At 34.6% G+C, this 18,498-nt stretch overlaps 1 protein-coding gene across 5 annotated transcripts in view; it reads right to left on the bottom strand.

The window, feature by feature from the left end:
- The window catches only part of EPHA6 (EPH receptor A6), an 854,316-nt gene that overhangs the window by 273,629 nt on the left and 562,189 nt on the right, over positions 1-18,498 (bottom strand). For 4 of the 5 annotated variants that reach the window (XM_019839578.3, XM_023238878.2, XM_023238879.2 and 1 more), the window contains 2 exons: positions 6,866-6,913; positions 6,293-6,455 (listed from right to left, as the gene is read on the bottom strand). In XM_019839578.3, the coding sequence (XP_019695137.1) occupies positions 6,293-6,455; positions 6,866-6,913 (211 nt within the window). The remainder of the gene's footprint in view (positions 1-6,292; positions 6,456-6,865; positions 6,914-18,498) is intronic. The other variant, XM_019839585.3, reaches the window with a different exon arrangement.

Genomic DNA, 18,498 nt, shown 5'->3' with positions numbered 1-18,498 from the left:
AATCTAGTCTGTTGTTACTACTTTTAGTAAATAATACATTTAAATGTTGACAGATGTGGCTTTTGTGTTACAAAAGTGCTTTCTGTAGGTTACAGGTAAAAACCTAAGTTTACATGTTGTTAAAATTTAAGGTATAATTTATCCTTTCAAGGGAAAAGAATGCTTTGCTTACATGTTGGCAATGTATTAATTCTCCAGGATCTTACTTATTAGGGCAATGGGAGAGGCAAACTGCTAATTAATATGTGTACATTTCCAGCTTTCTTTCAAATGTTGGCTTTAAGCTATGGATTCTGCACTCTTTTGATAGCTTCACAAGTGTATTTCCTATATTTAAGTAAAATGTTCAAGTTGGCTGCAATATAGCAGGATATATTTTATTTGGGTTTTAAAAGTGTACACAGGAGGGGCGCCTGGGTGGCGCAGTCGGTTAAGCGTCCGACTTCAGCCAGGTCACGATCTCGCGGTCCTTGAGTTCAAGCCCCGCGTCGGGCTCTGGGCTGATGGCTCAGAGCCTGGAGCCTGTTTCCGATTCTGTGTCTCCCTCTCTCTCTGCCCCTCCCCCGTTCATGCTCTGTCTCTCTGTCCCAAAAATAAATAAATGTTGAAAAAAAAAATTAAAAAAAAAATAAAAGTGTACACAGGAAATTATTTTCTTCTACTCCAAAATATATTTGAATGTAAGTAAGTCTTGGTGTTTTAAATAACCAAATGTTTGACTTCCTTATCTTTAAATTATCTTTATTTCTTTTTTTAAAAAATGTAGGCATAATTTTAACAGATTATTGTTAAAAATTGAATTAATATCTTTTTTGAAAGAAGTTTGTAAGGATATGGATATGATTGGTATGTGGATAAATTTTCAATTTTAATTGTTATTTTTTTCTCCATTGAAAAGAAGTACATTTTCTCCAGGAAATAAGGACAGAAATTATAATAAATATGAAGTGGTTAAGATTTCTTGTTGTTTTATTCATATATGCCAAAAAGGTCTGTACTTAATTTATGTTTATATTTGTGGTGTGTTTGATACGTGGAGACCTAATATAAATTTCATTTTAATATTAAAAATTTATTAATTTTTTAAATGTTTATTCATTTTTGAGAGAGAGAGAGAGAGAGAGAGAGAGAGAGAGAGAGAGAGAGAGAGAAAGAGAGCACGAGCAGGGGAGGGACAGAGAGAGGGAGACTCAGGATCCAAAGCAGGCTCCAGGCTCCTAGCTATCAGCACAGAGCCTGACGTTGGGCTCAAACTCACAAACTGTGAGATCATGACCTGAGACAAAGTTGGATGCTCAACTGAGGGAGCCACCCAGGCGCTCAGAAAAAAATTCTTGTATTAGCTTCTGACACCTATCTTTCACATAGCTCTCAGAGAAAGATAAATACCACATGATTTCACTCATATATGGAATTTAAGAAACAAAACAGATGAACAAGGGGAAGGGAAGGAAAAATAAGATAAAAACAGAGAGGGAGGCAAACCATAAGAGACTCTTAAATACAGAGAACAAGCTGAGGGCTGCTTGAGAGGTGTTGGGTGGGGAAATGAGCTAAATGGGTGAGGGGATTAAGGAGGGCACTTCTTGAGATGAGCACTGGGTGTTATAGGTAACTGATGAATCACTAAATTCTACTCCTGGAGCCATTATTACACTGTATGTTAACTAACTTGGATTAAATAAATAAATAAATAAATAAATAAATAAATAAATAAATAGAAGATCCACATGGAATGTTTATATATTCTTACTTTCTCACTACTGATTCTATTGTATTGTAATTTATTGGCCTAATAAAAAGGCCACTACACAATAGGCACTCAATAAATGCTGTTGATGGACACAATATGTAGTTGTACACTCTTTTTTTTTTAAGTTTCTTTGTTTATTTTGAGAGATGGGGGGATGGCACAGAGAGAGAGGGAAAGAAAGAATCCCAAAGAGAGATTAGCAGACATATGAAATGCCAGCACTAAAACAGAAAAGTATTTTGTGACTATATAGGAATGATTATATATCTACCTATTTATTTATTTATCTATCAATCATATATATCCATCTGTCATCTATTTATCTTTCCATATACATGCACATACATGTAATGAAGTTATTCTACAGACCTGGGGCAAAAGGAAACCAAGAGGTCTAAGTCAAGTAAGCTCTTTTTATACTGTTAGAAGTCATAATTAGTAATCTTTACATTTATTTGGTTAGCCAGTTTCCACCACATAATGTAACTCTGGAAAAACATCCAACCATTTGTCTGTAAGAGCAAGAGGGGTCACCGTGATTATTGTTCAGATGCCACTATAATCATAGAACACTGGTGAGTTAAGAATATTATGATTTGGGGGTGCTTGACTGGCTTGGTCGGTTAAGTGGCTGACTCTTGATTTTGGCTCAGGTCATGAATTTAGGGTTGTGAGGTCAAGCTCCACATTAAGACCCATGTCAGGCTCTGCACTCTCAGCAGGGAGCCTGCTTGAGATTCTCTCTGTGCCCCTCCCCTTCTCTCTCTCTTTCAAAAAAGATAAATAAAACAGTAAAAAAAAAAGGAATATTATGATTTTGAAAAACAATTCTTTCATATTTTATATTATTGTCTTATTGGCAAACTTGAACCAAGTAAAACAGATATGGCTAGAGAGAATTAAATTGTAAACTACTTCCCTTTGCTTACTTAAAAAATTTGAACCAGACCATCAAATGAGAGAATCTAATCTCTCTTCCTCAACACACCCCCATCTCTAGGCATGTATTACCAAGTTAGTTGATTAAATAGAATGCACAAGAGAGAACTTAGTTCAGGCACTACTCAGGAAACTAAGGCTATAAGAATTAAAAACTATGAGCTAAGAGAGAAAGACATGCTATAGATTGGTATTCATATCCTTATACACCTGAATTTCTGGTAAACCCGCTCATATCCTACTATGACATTATTCACTGAAGTTCTCTTCTGGATATAGACAGCATGCTTTGAAAATGTAATTTAAAACTAACCAGATAAAAAATGACCCTTTAAATGATTTTCCCCTAGGCTGTAAATTGACTTGAGAGCTACACTACGTACCCAAAATCCAGGTTTAGACAAACACATTTTTCAGATTCTTCTCAGACATTTTGTCTCTTCAAGGATCTAATAAAAGTATCTTTCATGTCACTTATGAAATCAGTGATTCATAACAGGTGTTTTGCCTTCTGCAGCTGCCATTGTCAGGTGGCTCTAGGGTTCTAATTCTGCACCTTTGCTCATTTGATTATCAGATTTTGGTAAAGCTACTTATGTCTTTAGAAGGAGAAATAATCTTGTCAGAATTACAAAGATAATTTGTGTGAATTGCTCAGTAGAGAGTCTTGCACATGTGACTGGTCATGTTACTCCCTAATTAAAACCCTCGCATAGATTCTCAGTATCACTAGGAAGCTTAATATCGTTCACATGGCCAAATGAGTACCTTCATACTGGCCCTTGTCTCTGCCCTTACTTCCCTTCATTTACCTGGATGTCTCCTCACTGCAGCCACGCCAAATTATTTACTCTTCTTTAAATTGTCTGTGCTATTTCAGGTCTCAGTATTTTTGCTATTTCTTTACTACTCCTCTTTTGAGAATGAGCCCCAGCTTCTCACCTTCCACCAGATCCATTCATGACTGATTTATGCTAAATTAGGGCTTCTTCCCTCTGTTCTCAACACCCTTTGCATTGCATATCTTTATGATAGTACATGTCAGTAACCTGGTATTTTTAAATTAAATTTAAATTTTTTTCCCATAAATCTAGAGTATAAATTATGTGAAGGCAAAGGCTGTTGGTCTTATTAATGCTATATATTTTTTTATCCCCAGTGCCTCACACAGAGTATGTCACATATTAATTGTGCTATATGTCTTTGTTGGGTGAAAAAATATTACATTGAGTCATTGGTGAGTATGGGACCTTTTCTGATAAGGAATTTCAAAGTACTTTTCTTCTATATAACATATGAAAGATTTCTAGTCCTGAAGGTACAAGGAGTTGAAATTTATAGTTAAAGCAAATTAAAATTTTCATATTTAGATCTGAACTTTTAAAAAAATTAGACTAGATTATTTTCTCTAGAAGTACCAGATATACACAAATGACCTATCTAGATTTGGCCCTATAATTTTGTCTGAGAGTATGTTTTTGACTTAATGATATAATACTCAAAGACGTCGTACATTTTGAAAAGTTAGGTAAATTTCCTCATCTGTGAAATAAAGAAATAGAATGGAGATGCAGGGATGTAATACATAAAGTCTGAACAACACAATGACAGGACTCTTCTTGGGACCAAACTTTCCTTGAATTGCATTCTTTGGTTCGCACCTAGGCTAAGTCTTGACGTGTGAACAAGGGAAAAACAGTCAACAGGACATAGCAGGTATGACACTTTGAATATTTTTATATTGTTTTTAATTATGGAGTTATGTTTTGTGATAATTACAGTCTACTCCCAATAATTTCATCTCTAGCTTGAGAAGTCAATAGTGTCTGAAAGATTATAAATGATTATCACTGACATTAACCATCTAGGTTATAAGTGTTCTTTTTATTCATTAGTTTACTTTCTCTCCCTAAGCTGTGTTTCTTCTTAATTATGTTGGTGCCTTGCTACTTTTTAGTGAGGTATAGTTGTAAAAAAGAAGTTCTTATGAATTGATACTATTCATCAATGTAAAAGCAACATTCCTTCCATCACAGAATTTGAAATTCAAATAGCTTCATTTTAAAAGAGTGATGATAAATTGAGAAATTGTGGCCTGTTTAGTGGTCTTACTATTAGCACTTTTTAATAATCCATTTTTTGTACTTTATTCATTTATTATTTTTAAAAATATAATTTATTGTCCAATTAGCTAACATACAAGGTGAAAAGTGTGCTCTTGGTTTTTGGGGTAGATTCCCATGGTTCATCACTTACATACAACACCAGTGCTCATCCCAACAAGTGAAATGAAAGAACTTGACAGGATAGACTTGTCAGAGCACAGGCCTTGGAAGAAAATAGCCCTCATTTTCAAATTTTAACTTAGCTTCTCATTATCTCTCATTAGCTGGACAAATTGCTCTATTTCTCCAGGCTTCTGTTTGTCATAAGTAAAATTAGGAAAAATAATACTTGTCTCATTGGGTGTTGAAAAGTTTAAATGAAAAAATACATATAAAATACTTTATATAATACCTGGTATTTAAAAAAAATTTTTAACGTTTATTTATTTTTGAGAGAGAGACAGAGCATGAATGGGGGAGGGTCAGAGAGAGGGAGACACAGAATCTGAAACAGGCTCCAGGCTCTGAGCTGTCAGCACAGAGCCCGACGCGGGGCTCAAACTCATGGACCGTGAGATCATGACCTGAGCCGAAGTTGGCCGCTCAACCGACTGAGCCACCCAGGCGCCCCAATATCTGGCATTTTTTAGAGGTTCAATAAATGGTAGCTATTATTACTGTTATTTATAAAGAATTTTTATAATAAATTTGCTATTCTTGAATTCTTAAGTAAATATGGATATTTTAGCAATGATGAGAAAATATTTTTATTATGATTAGATATTTGAACATTTTCCATAGAGGAACATGGCAAAAGCCACCCATATTATCTTTACACAGATAGCAGTAAGATAGGTTTCTAAAAGCAAAAAATGAATTCAATAACAGGGCAGGATTTAGACTGAATAAGACATTCCAAAGCCTATGTTACATGACATTGGAACACCTCACCTTCATCTCTCATTTTGATTTTCAACACTTCAAGGCTATGGAACTAATTTGAGTTTCTAATTAAGCCCATGTGTCTATATTTAAACTTATAATGTACACTTCAGTAGAGTTTTTCTCCTGACCACTGTTTTTATTGATCTAAGATAATAAGCCAAAGCTGCACAATTTTGAACTAACTGCTAAAATCATTTGCTCATGGCTTTATTCTCTTCCAAGTTTTCATTAGTATCATATTATGATGCCAAGACTGGCAAACAATTAGGCTAACACCACCCATTGAGACTCTATGTTACAGCATGAGTGATGAATTCTGCATAAAGAAATGTATCTGGGCTATGTTACAATTGTGGTAGAACAGGGCATTTCATGGAGGAATTTAATGATAGCAACAAAACATTAACTGAAATGACTATATGAGTATTTACAGGAACAGAATCCCATTTGATGAGACTATTCACAATTGGGAACATTAGGTTTTTAACTCAGGTCAGATTGGAATGGTACTAACTTAACATCTTATTTTATATGTTTGTGCAAAACTTACTCTCATCTCCTGTTTCAAATTCAAACTTCTGGCTATAGCCACTGTATCCTGTTGCAGTCCTCACTCGGATATGAAATATGTACTTGGTGGCTGGCTTGAGGCCTGTGATGATGACACTGGGCGCCTTGGACCTCGTGGAGGAATAGGTGAGCTGCTCATGCTCCTGGGGATAGAAAAGAGGAGAAAGGAAATGAAGCAGAGTTTTTCCGCTTTTTCCCAGGCATATTCCCAAATTAAGCTGAGGAAGTATGCTCTGAATATCAAAAATATTGATTAAAAAGAGGTGTAAGCATGGTTTCCCATAAGTTGGCACTTATTTATCACTATGATGCACATGATATGGTCTTGATTTGGAAATTTATTAAGAAGGATGACTATCTTATATAAGCTTGCACTTGGAGGTTTGGTGATTTGGATTTCTGCTCCAACTCTAAGGAATGGTGGTGGCGTGAGAGCACGTTTACACAGAATGGCAGCTGCACCTTGAGCAAAATGGGCACATCAGATCAGACCACACCAGCAGAGTGCAAGGAGCAAGGGTGGGAGGGTTCAAGTCAAGTCCCCGCTACTCACTTCTACCCGCAGGTAGTGCCAAAATGCCGGCGCTATCCGTGGGTAGACCTGTGGGTGAAAGGAAAAATAAATTAATTGTTTTTTTTAATTTGAAGTATTTTATCCCGAATCAATTACTTTGTTCCAAAACTCAGCGATGTCCCTGTAGTTAACAACTGGAGTCCAGCTTGAAACATAAAACTACAAAAATTTTCCCTTAAGGGAGAACTGACTCCTTCCCCACCTAGATATTGCAGTTTATTTTTTAAAGATGTAAAAACTTGTGACGTAGGTTTTAACATAGTCTGCCCAAAAAGGAGCATCAAAAACAGAGAAGGTATGAAAGACTTACCATACCCGTGGAATCAGAGGCAGGGCTGGAGCCTTGGTTCCCAGTCACCTGCAGTTAATTGCCAAACTACCTCCCCTCACTAATGGGAAGGGTTTACCACAGCTGATCGAATGATCTGGTCAGTCAGGGTCTTTTAAGGGGGCTCTCTTGCCCACCAGCTCAGAACAGGATAGTTCATTTTATCCATGCATGTAAGAGACTGTCCACAACATGCTGGCAATGGAGACAAATTAAACTTAATACTATTTTTGTACAGTGTTATTGTTCAGTAATTTTATACTGATATTTTAATAGGTGAAAACACTGTATTTGTGTGAATAACTCTTCTAAATTCATAAGTCAAATTAGGCCACCGGGTCCTTACGTTAATTATCCACTCTTCCCATAAATCTGAAGATATTCTCAGGGATGGAAGTGACTTTCAAGATCATTAACTGAATCACTCATTTGATGCCTTAATTCTATCTATATTATTCCCATCAAGATTTCATTTAGCCTTTGCCTGATACTGTTGTTCAGATCTTCCAGACTAACAAATGAAGTTATAAAAATCTACACATGTGTAGATTGTGTCAAACTCCATTTATTTGCTGGTGATGCTTTAAGATTTAGAACTATGGAAATCATTTCACTTCAGGTACTTTTCAGAAAAACATCCTAATCTTAAAGATCATTTTAAAATTTTATGGCCCTATTTGTCAGAACATTACATGCTACATGTTATTCTGAGTCTAGCTGAGGAATTTAATTTGCCATGTATACCCTAAATAGAACTGTTTACTCAACACAAAAAAGAAAGAAAAAAAATGAGTTAACAATAGCAACATTTTAACTAAAAAAGACAAAAAGATAAATTGCAGTTTATATTTACCGCTAAGTAATTTTGAGATTAGGAAGTAAATAAATATCTACCTAGCATAAAATGCAAAGAAATATAGTCTCTAAAATAACTAATGGGAGGAATCATTTAAGGGGTTAAAAGAAGGAGCTAAGATCAAGGCCTTTATAATCAGGGAGCTTAGCACTCATATTTTAGAGAAAAAAAAAACCTGCTCATGTGCCATTCGAAGAAGTGATAATGTTTCTGGTAGAAATCTGCAAAACTTTCTGGATTTTCAATCTCACAGTAGGAGAATATTCCACCTTTCACAGAATTTCCTGCAATGTAAGTGTTATGGTACATTTTGAGTAGTAGTTCACAATATGAAATGATGACTGAGAAAAAAATTGTAAAGCCGTGAAAAAATAAATTTTGTCTTATCCTTGAAGAGAGAAGATACAGATTTCAAAAATCTACTTTTAGACTGGCAGCACACCAATTACACATTATGTCTTTGTTGCTTCATCAAAATGTAGCTAAATAGTAATTTCTTAGTAAAGTTACAGGCAGTAAAGGACACCTTTTGCAAACAGCTTTTAGCATTTCTGCTGTTATATACAAAAGTGTATCTGTACTTGCATCTCTGGAATAAAAATCCCCAGGTAGGAAATGTGTGTACATGGTTCCTCAGCCTAAATGACAGCAGTGTGTTGATGGGCTGCCTTGTCTTAACATCTTGCCACGTCTCAGCCTGCCAAAGAGGAGGCCTCAGAACGCAGCAGTCATGAGAGTTCCTCTTTCCAGGGTACAGCAGCCCTCTCTCCTGGCATTTCCAAGCTCTTGGGAAATCAGGGTAGCACTTATCCATTACAAGCATAGAGCACTAGTGTCCCAGAACTTTGGCTAATTGCCTTTCTGCCAACGTGTCCATTCCAATTCTAAGCAGCTGTCACCGGGTAGAGACCATCCTTTGCCACAGAACCATCTAGTCCTCTTTATTCATCCTCACAGGCTGAACTGTGGACATGTTTGAGTAGGATATGTGTGCAAGTTTTTCTGGAGTTTGTGCCATGATGGAATTGCTGGTTTTATGACATAGATGTTTTCAATTTGCTAGGTAACACATCCCACTGTTCATAAAACTCTTAAATGTGTTTTTTGTATTTGCTAAATCCATAGTTAAATAGCTTTTGCATTCTTAATGCTATTTATTTTTGTAGTTTCTTTTCTTGATCAAGCTTTCCAGAGGTTTGAACCAACTTTTGGCTTTGTTAATCGAATTGCATCTTTGTTTTCTATTACATTTAATATCTGCTTTGACCATAAATGATTTTCTTTCTTCTTTCTTCCTTCTTTGTGTTATGTAGCCTTTTAACTTATTGCATTTCATGCTTAACTCATTAATTGTCAGTATATCTTTTCAAATAGACTATGTAAAACTACAAGTTTTGCTCTACGTACTGCACTATCTATACTCCATAAGTTTTCATATCGTGTATTATCAACCAGTGCTAAATATTTATTAATTTCCAAAGCTAGATGATTTTTAAATTCTTTGTAGTAGATTCAGGATTATCACTTGTACACTTTTATGGTTCATGACAAGTTGTCAGGCAATAAATAAGTGGCATAAAGTGAAGCTCCAAAGGCATAACCCCACTGGTTGCAAAGCACACTGAGCTGTGGATAGGACAGTGGATGCTCGTTGCTGGGTGCACTGGCAGTCTTCTGCAGTAGTGTTTGCTGCTGAAAGTAAAACAGCTTTTGTACTCTTTCTCCTTGGATGAGCATGGATAAGAGCACCAACTGTGAGAAAAAACATTTAGTAATGATGTACTTTAGTATATTGCTATGTATGTCATTAAAAATAATTAATATAGGGGCGCCTGCTGGCTCAGTCGGTTAAGCCCCATGACGTGGGTCATGATCTCTCGGTTCATGGGTTCAGGCCCCCGCGATGGGCTCCGTGGTAACAGCTCAGAGCCTGGAGCCTGCTTCAGATTCTGTGTCTCCCTCTCTCTGCCCCTTCCCAGCTTGCCTGTCTCTCTCTCTGTCTCTTTGTCTCTCTCTCTGTCTCAAAAAAATAAACACTATATATATATATATATATATATACACAATTTCTTTTTTATATATTTGTATCTACATATGTATTTTAAAATAGTTCAGAACCAGATAGTGTGAACATTGGACATTGTCAAAAAGAATGTATTTGCACTGACCTCTAGAGATATTCACCTTCACTTACGGTTCTCTTCCCATGGGTAGACCCTACAGCTTTGACTCAGACACTGCTCCTTCCCAGCTGCTGGGAATCAATGTTTTTTGGGGAAATCACTTTAGACCTTTCATTTACCTAAAATACTGAATCTAGCTTTACCTCTATAGACGTCAACTCTTCTGGGTAACTAAAAGACATGTTTTTACCAGATTCTGGATCCTGTTAGCATTTAATCTAAAAACTGTAACTTAGTGAAAAGGAATAGGCTAAGGTGCCCAGTTCCTGGGGCTGCATCTTTCTAAAATCAGTGTGTAGGGCGCCTGGGTGGCTCAGTTAATTAAGCATCTGACTTTGCCTAGGTGATGATATCACGGTCTGTGAGTTTGAGCCCCGTGTTAGGCTCTGTGCTGACAGCTCAGAGCCTGGAGCCTGCTTCACATTCTGTGTCTCCCTCTCTCTCTGCCCCTTTCCCGCTCACACTCTGTCTCTCTCAAAACATTAATTTTTTTTTTTAAAAAATCAGTTTTTGAATGGCCTGTATCAACAAAAGACAACATGTAGAGAATTTTGGGTTGAACTTTTCTTGCCTTGATCTTGGTCTTTGTTCTACTTGGGTTATGTATCTTGGTAAATCACAATGAAGACTTGGATTTACTCATACATTAAATTCATTCATTCCAGAGACACTGAATGCTCACTATACTTAAGGAAGGCTCTGGGGCACTCTAACAGATATAGATTTAATAATCACCAAAGTTCAAAGTTAGCAATTAAGTCCCCTCTCTTCTCCTGTAACTCCTTCTCACCACTCCTTAACTCACTCTTGGTTTACCCCTCTCACTAATGGAAGTAGATTCAATGGGCCCACAAAAGGGTCATCATTTAGCTAGTTTTCGTTCTCTTAAAATTTCTGGGTCTAGTGAGACTTCTGTAAGATGTTACTTCTTTGACTTTTTTTTTTAATTTTAAATTAATTGGATTATATATTGATTAAAAATTGTTTTAGACTTTTTTCTACATTTAGATCTAAAGATATAGCAGCAATCATAAGAGAACCACATTTATGCAATCCTTTATAATACACAGTCTTTATGTGATATTCTTAATAATCTTGTGAAGCAAGAACTGATAAAATCTTTATTCTCACTTAACATATGTTGAAATTGGTCAAGATAGAATAAGTAGCTTACCAAAGCAAGTCACCTAACTAGTTAGTAGTTTTCATTCAAGTTGTGTTTTTCCACTATATCCAACTAATGCAGATATGTCCAGGACAAATATGCTTATAGATTAGACTTTGAGTCAAGGTCGCATCTTTACATTTTACATTATTGATTATCGAATCACTAGAAATAACTTTAAATATAACACAGGCTATGAGCCAGATAGTGATGATTTGATGGCATTAGAATATCTTTATACTTTTCCTATATATTATACTTTTCCTATATATTAGCAATGACCACTTAACATTATACTTTAAAATATTCCAGTTACTATAGTAACAGAAACCTTACAATACTTGAGCATATGACAAAAAATTGTGCAAAAAGTATGAATAAATCTATAACATTTTAGTGTAGAAACCAAAAGGAAAATCTCTTACTTTTCTTCTCTTATTGCAATGCTAAGATTTTTAGTAGAATATTGCACAGTGGAAATAAATGGAGGAACTTTATTTTCCTCTGTTATTTAATGGAATGGCTATTAATGTGCAGCTGTTAAACATAATCACATCTGACTTAGGTTTTTGGTAGATATGCAGTTGAGAGTTTTTCTTTTTTCTTATACTGTGATTATATTTTTATTCTGTTTTTAAAATGTGAAAAGGATACTGAATGTTCTAAAACAATATATCTGTATTTGCCTAGTTCATTATTTTTTCACCTTAATGTATATACTTATGAAGAACTACCTTTGCATTCTTAGATAAACTCTACTAATTCTTGTTCACAATATAGTATTATAATTTTTATTGAGATTTTTGGATTCAATTTGATATTTCAACTAGAATTTTTATATCTATGTTTATAGGTGATCTTGGCTTAGAGTTTTCTTATTTTTTCCCATTTTTATTATCAATCTCTGGTTGTGATAATTTGGATTAGATTATTAGAGAATATATGATGAAATGTTCCATTTACTAATATTCTGAAATAATTTATTTAATATGGAATAATCTATTCCTTGAAAACGTAATTGAAATGGACCTTCTGGGAGTAAATATTGACCATCTTTTAAAATTATTTTATCCTATATTTGGATTGGATTGTCTTCTAATTAAATTTTGGTAAGTTAGAGGATATTACCCATTAACATTATATTTTATACATACTGTTATAAATTATATCTAGTCATGTCCCATCATTAAAAATCTCTTCCATATGTAACATCTTCCAACTTTGTTTATCAGTCTTTTAAGAACCTGGTTTTGATTTTTTTTAAATCAAAGATATTTTTATTGACTGAATTTCATTAATTGTTTTTTATTTTATACAGTAAAACCTTGGTTTGTGAGGATACGTCATTCCGTAACCATGCTTCTAATCCAAAGCACTTGTATATCAAAGCAAATTTCAAGAACCATTGGCTCAGTTGTGATCATGTGATATTTGGCATTACGTACTACTTGTATTGAAAGACATCGCTCATTTATCAATTTAAAATCTATTAGAAATGTTTGCTCATCTTGCAGAACACTCACAGAACAAGTTACTCACAATCCAAGGTTTAATGTACTTGTTAGTTCCTTCTTTCTACCTTTTCCCCCCTGCACTGGTCATCTTACATTGGTTTGGATGTATGTGTATCTCAATGTCTTTCATTTTAAAATAATTTATAACTTAATTTTATTACCTTTAAATAGGTGATAGTATAATATTTTAAATTTTAAAGAGGGGTGCCTGGGTGGCTCAGTCAGTTAAGCATCCGACCTCGACCCAGGTCAGGATCTCATGGCTTGTGAGTTCAAGCCCCGTGTTGGGCTCTGTCCTGACAGTTAGGAGCCTGGAGCCTGCTTTGGATTCTGTGTTTCCTTTTCTCTCTGCCCCTCCCCAACTTGTGCTCTGTCTCTCTATGTCTCTCAAAAGATAAATAAATGTAAAAAAATTTTTTTAAGAAAATCTTTATAGACATAGTTCCTCAATGACTGAGACAATTTTCAATGTTAAAGATTTTAACTAGTTATTTCAAAAGATAAATTTTTTTTTTCTTTTCAGATCTAAGTTAACCCCACCTGCTAGGGGAGATGGGCCTGGTGCCCAAAAAGCTGATTGACCCAGAGACATAAGCAGGCTGGAAAGATTATTCTTCTCTCACATTTACTGAAGTGCATATGACAGAGTATATAGTTTGGGAAAAGAAGTGGTTAACAAGCTAGTTGGTAGGGTATTCTCAGCTAGTGGGTAGGGTGTTCTAAATTGTTTTGCTTAGGTAAAAACTGTCCACTGCTAAAACAAAATGACAAATTACGCATAAGTAAGAAAAATGTAGAAGTATATATTCTAAGTACACAAATACTTTCTGACTGCACTTTTGGAGAAGTATCATTTAGTATACCATGGCTATAATTTACGACAATCAACACTTGATTATCCCCAATAATCCAAAATAGGAGGTAACCCCAAATCACTTTGAAATGCATTCATTATTTTTTTCTTATATTACAATATATATCGTGTTTCACCTAAAATGAAAATTAAATGCATTCCTTGAACATTAAATGTTAAGCAATAGTAGGAGCTGGCACAAATGGACGCCTGATGATAGAAGAATAGTGATCTGGAATTAAACATTCATAATTGATTTTCAGAAAACAGATCACTTCTATGTAGATAATTAACTGGTAGAAAGAGTGGGTAGATAATACTGTTAGGAGAAATGGCTAAATGATTATAGTGAGATCTTTAGAAAATACTGGTCCTAGGATGATACCAATGGAATCCTACTTGTAGTCTGTCCATCTATGAAAACCAGAAAGTTTATACCATCTCAAAGGGTCAAGCTTGTTGTAAGGATAAAGCAAAATAATGTGTAAAACCCTTTTACAGGCTCCAGCAGATTTGTAATATAGCATAATTTCTTTATTTTAGGAGCCATTATTGGTAGGTGGTACATTTAATTTAGGGCAATGATAGGCTTGTGCCTTAAGGTAATTCTGCAGACGCTGTGAGAAGTTTTTTTTATAAAAATTTGTATGTGTTTTGTTTGCCTTTTAACTTCTATATTCCCACTACTTAATGCATTGTACCTAGAATATTATAGGCTCTCATAATATATTAGCCAAATGATCGAATAAATTAATTAATTGCTCTATAAGTTTAGCTTTTAAGTTCTATATATTGTTATAACAATTTAAAATCAGTTGGCACAAATTAATGACAATTCAAATGAGAGATGAGAAAAATTGTTTTGCTGGCTTATAGTCCTTCCATAATCAAAATGCAATAATATTATGTCAGTATGTCTGGCTTGTTTTTTTATTTGTTTGTTTGTTTGTTTTAGGAACATTGTTGAGAACATCCAAGAATTTCCTTGCCAAAAAAATATTTACAAACCTGTATGCTTATAAAAACCAAGATTTGTGTTGAAACATCTGTAAATAAATATCTCTTAATATGTATTCAGTTTTAACTTTCCCATCTGTTTTTGCGTAACCTACCTTCATACAGATGGGATATAGACTGTTCTGTGCTCTATTACTCTATAAATATTTATGATGGTGTTCAAGTAAAATTAAATGTTTAAAGTTTGACAGATGTTCCTAAAGAAAGTGCCTCCCACACAAAATTCCTTAAAGATTTTCTTAAAGGTATATCATAGACAACTTAAATTTGTAATTAATTCTTAGTATTTTTTGATAATTGTATAAGAGCTTTTAAAGCAAATGTAAATTTGGTCATAGTAATACCCATACAAATAGAAAAAGGAGGAAATATATGTAATAGAGAATAAAACATTAAAAATTTATTAGGGTATTGAAAGTTTATAAAATTATTTTATCTAAGGGGAGGAACTGAGGAGGAAAAAAATCATAATCATAAGAATATTTAAGGATTATACTTAGTTTAAACTAAACATTTTCAGAAAAATTTACAAATTCCTACTGGAGTCAGTAGCTTACTAAATCAGCTACATAAAAGCTAGAAAAAAAAACTTTGAGAATAAAATTAGGGTAAGTTAGTAATAAACGCCACCAAGAGGGATAAAAAGACACTAAATATCTTTGGAAAAATTAATACAAATATGTTGACTGATTCAAATATAAATGGTATTCCAAATGTCAAACTGAATGTTTTCAAAGTTAAATTATTAGAACAATATGGCTGAATGGAGTGGCATGAAACTAGAAAGGCAACTCATGCATGGTGTTTTGATTAATTCTACCTCACCGGGAAATGTGGATTCTAAAAATAATGAAGCTAGAAATGATCATCTGTTTTTTTAAAAAAGCAAAAATATAAAGCAGCTTTTTCACAATAGTGCTAACTGAAATATATACTAGGTAAGAAAAATGAAGGCTAGCAGGAAACAAATCTTTGAAAATGAGATAACTAGACAGTAAATGTAGGTGATTGGCCTCCAAAACTATCTCATGGTCACTAGATTTTTCAACAGAATGCAGTAAATATTAAGGAAGTTAAGATGGGTAGGATTTCACTAGAGTGAGAATATGGAAAAAAAAAACTTGTACAAAAGACTCCACTGAAAAACAGTATCATTTGTGAATGTCAGGTAAAGTGTTACATTTGTCCAAATTAGCCACAAAACATGTGTTAGATGATCTATTTGTGGGAAAAGAAAGCAGAAAGCCATTTAAATATACAAGCATAGGAATGCCTTAACCTCATTTGAAATAGGAGAGACACTTTCTGCAGACTTATTTTGCATTTTTATCTTTTCCATTTGTCACTAAGATGGAACTTTAACTTTTTTTTTATATTTGTTCATGGATCTTAATTGTGATCTGATGACAGGTATATTTGTTATGCTCAAAATTAAAACAAAGATGTCTGTTAAGATTGATCTACAAAGCTACAAAGCATAATTTAAATCTCAAGGTACATAGTCCTACCTCCCCAAAAGATTTTAAAGTTTCTTTATAAGTGATATCATCTTGACTTGAAAAGTATCACATTATGCTCTAAATAACTCAATATACTCAGTTAATCATCTAACACAGTCATTGATTTTGAATTTTCTCAGAGGACTGGCAATATTAAAATGTGCATCAAATGAATGCCTCAGATTTATAATAAAACATAGGTTTACCTAGATACCGTGACTGGAAACTAAGTAATATTTCATCACTCAGAGAAAAGTTAGCGTAATAGTAATAAACAGATTGTTGTAATTGACAGCTTCCTGCAGAACATAGGAACATTCACACACACTGTTCTAGTTTCACTGTGGTTGTTTGAAACCAAAGAACTTGTAAATATGTCAGTGACTACAGACAGTGTTAAATAAATGTAGAGGAATTCAAGGCAAAGCAAACTCATTTCCCAGTAATATTATTTTAATCTATATCATTATCAAACAGAGGATATGTATTATTTATTTATTCATACACATAAACTAGTTTTGAAATCAAGTTAGAATGAGAGAAACTAACGATGATAAAGAAGTAAATTAAGTTTAGGGTAAAAGGAAAAATAATCCCACCACAGTAAAGCAGTCACTATTCTTTGGCCACAGATGTTGCCCATTTCAAACATTCATGCAATTTGTACTTGGGAGGGCTGCTAGTGACAGATGCTTTTTCCCTGGACAAGCAGAAATCTCCTTATTTCCAAGTTTGGATACATTGATCTGTATAGCTATTTCATGATAATGAATACAGTGGCACAACACAATGCATAGTCCAGATTCTAAGATCTGGGGAAACTTCTTTGTGGAAGTTTGCTTTCTCTTCTCCTTAACTTTTATGAATGAACTATTTTTTTTGTTTGTTTTTGCTCTGCAACATTTTCACATAATTATTTAAATAGACTTTGAATTTTCATAATTTCATACATATTCAAAATTAATAAATTTGCTCTGGCCCAGTACTGAAAAAAAATTATTTTTAAATTAGTACAAATTAGGGTGGCTCAGTCAGTTAAGCGTCCGACTTTGGCTCAGATCATGATCTCACCGTCTGTGAGTTCGAGCCCTGCGTTGAGCTTTGTGCCGACAGATCGGAGCCTGGAGCCTGCTTCAGATTCTGTGTGTGCCCCTCTCTCTGCCTCCTCTGCTTGCACTCTGTCTCCCTCTCTCTCAAAAATAAACTTTAAAAGAAAATGAGTACGAATTAGAAGCAAAGCACATGATGTAATAGGATGCAGGTCTCAAATCAAGCAGTATGACAAATTAAGGATGGTTGCAAACTCTTTCACACTCCTCCCACTGGAAAGTCAGGACTCTGCCCCCTCCCCTTGAATCTCATCTAGGCTGTGACTTATTTGACCAATAAAGTAGAAGTGACAAATTGCCAGTTACACCTCTAAGAAAACTGGCAATTTTCAACTTTGTCTTGGACCTCTGCGTTGTGGTATGCAAAGTATGACTAGCTGGAGACTGCTGGGAACTTCATGGACCCCAAGAAAGCCATGTGGCAGACCTTTGGAGAGAAAGGTCATGAGGCGAGAGGAGGGAGAGAATGAGGGAGTGAAAAGGAAGAGAGAGGATGAGGCAGAGGAGAAAAGGAGAAGATAATGCAAGGCTAGCCACCCAGGTGTTCCAGTCTTAGCCTATTTTCTATCCTCCCAGATAAGGTTCTAGAAATTGTGCAGCAGAGATGGGCTGCCCCTGCTGTGTTTGGTTAAAATTTCAGATCCATAAATTCATGAGATATAATGCTTATAAACTGTTATGTTTAAAGCCACTACATTTTGGGAGCAGTTTGTTATGCAGTAATAGGTAATTGGAACAAGTAGACTGAACATTAATCTGTATTTCATAGCCCCAAAGTTATATATGATGGATCCCATTTTTTGTCACTAGATTGGCTGATGGTATTTTGAAGATTTTATCTTAACACATAAAATTTACCCAACATAAACATTCCAAATATCTGATTCTTTGGAAGGATTTATGAATTTTTAGCCTGAAATGACAGGTTAAATTAGTCAAAACAAATCAATTGAAAGTATGAACAGAACATAATGTAGTTAATTTTTTTTCTTAATGTTAACACTTCGGTAGTACTTCTATGCATCAGGCTCTGTAAGTGCTCCCAATACCCAGAAAATCCTCAAAGCTACTCTATGAAGTAGGTTTTA

Source organism: Felis catus, chromosome C2, assembly GCF_018350175.1.
Source record: "Felis catus isolate Fca126 chromosome C2, F.catus_Fca126_mat1.0, whole genome shotgun sequence".
Classification (NCBI taxonomy): domain Eukaryota; kingdom Metazoa; phylum Chordata; class Mammalia; order Carnivora; family Felidae; genus Felis; species Felis catus.
Note: the sequence above shows the minus strand (reverse complement) of the source record. Positions and strands in the feature narration are given on the sequence as shown.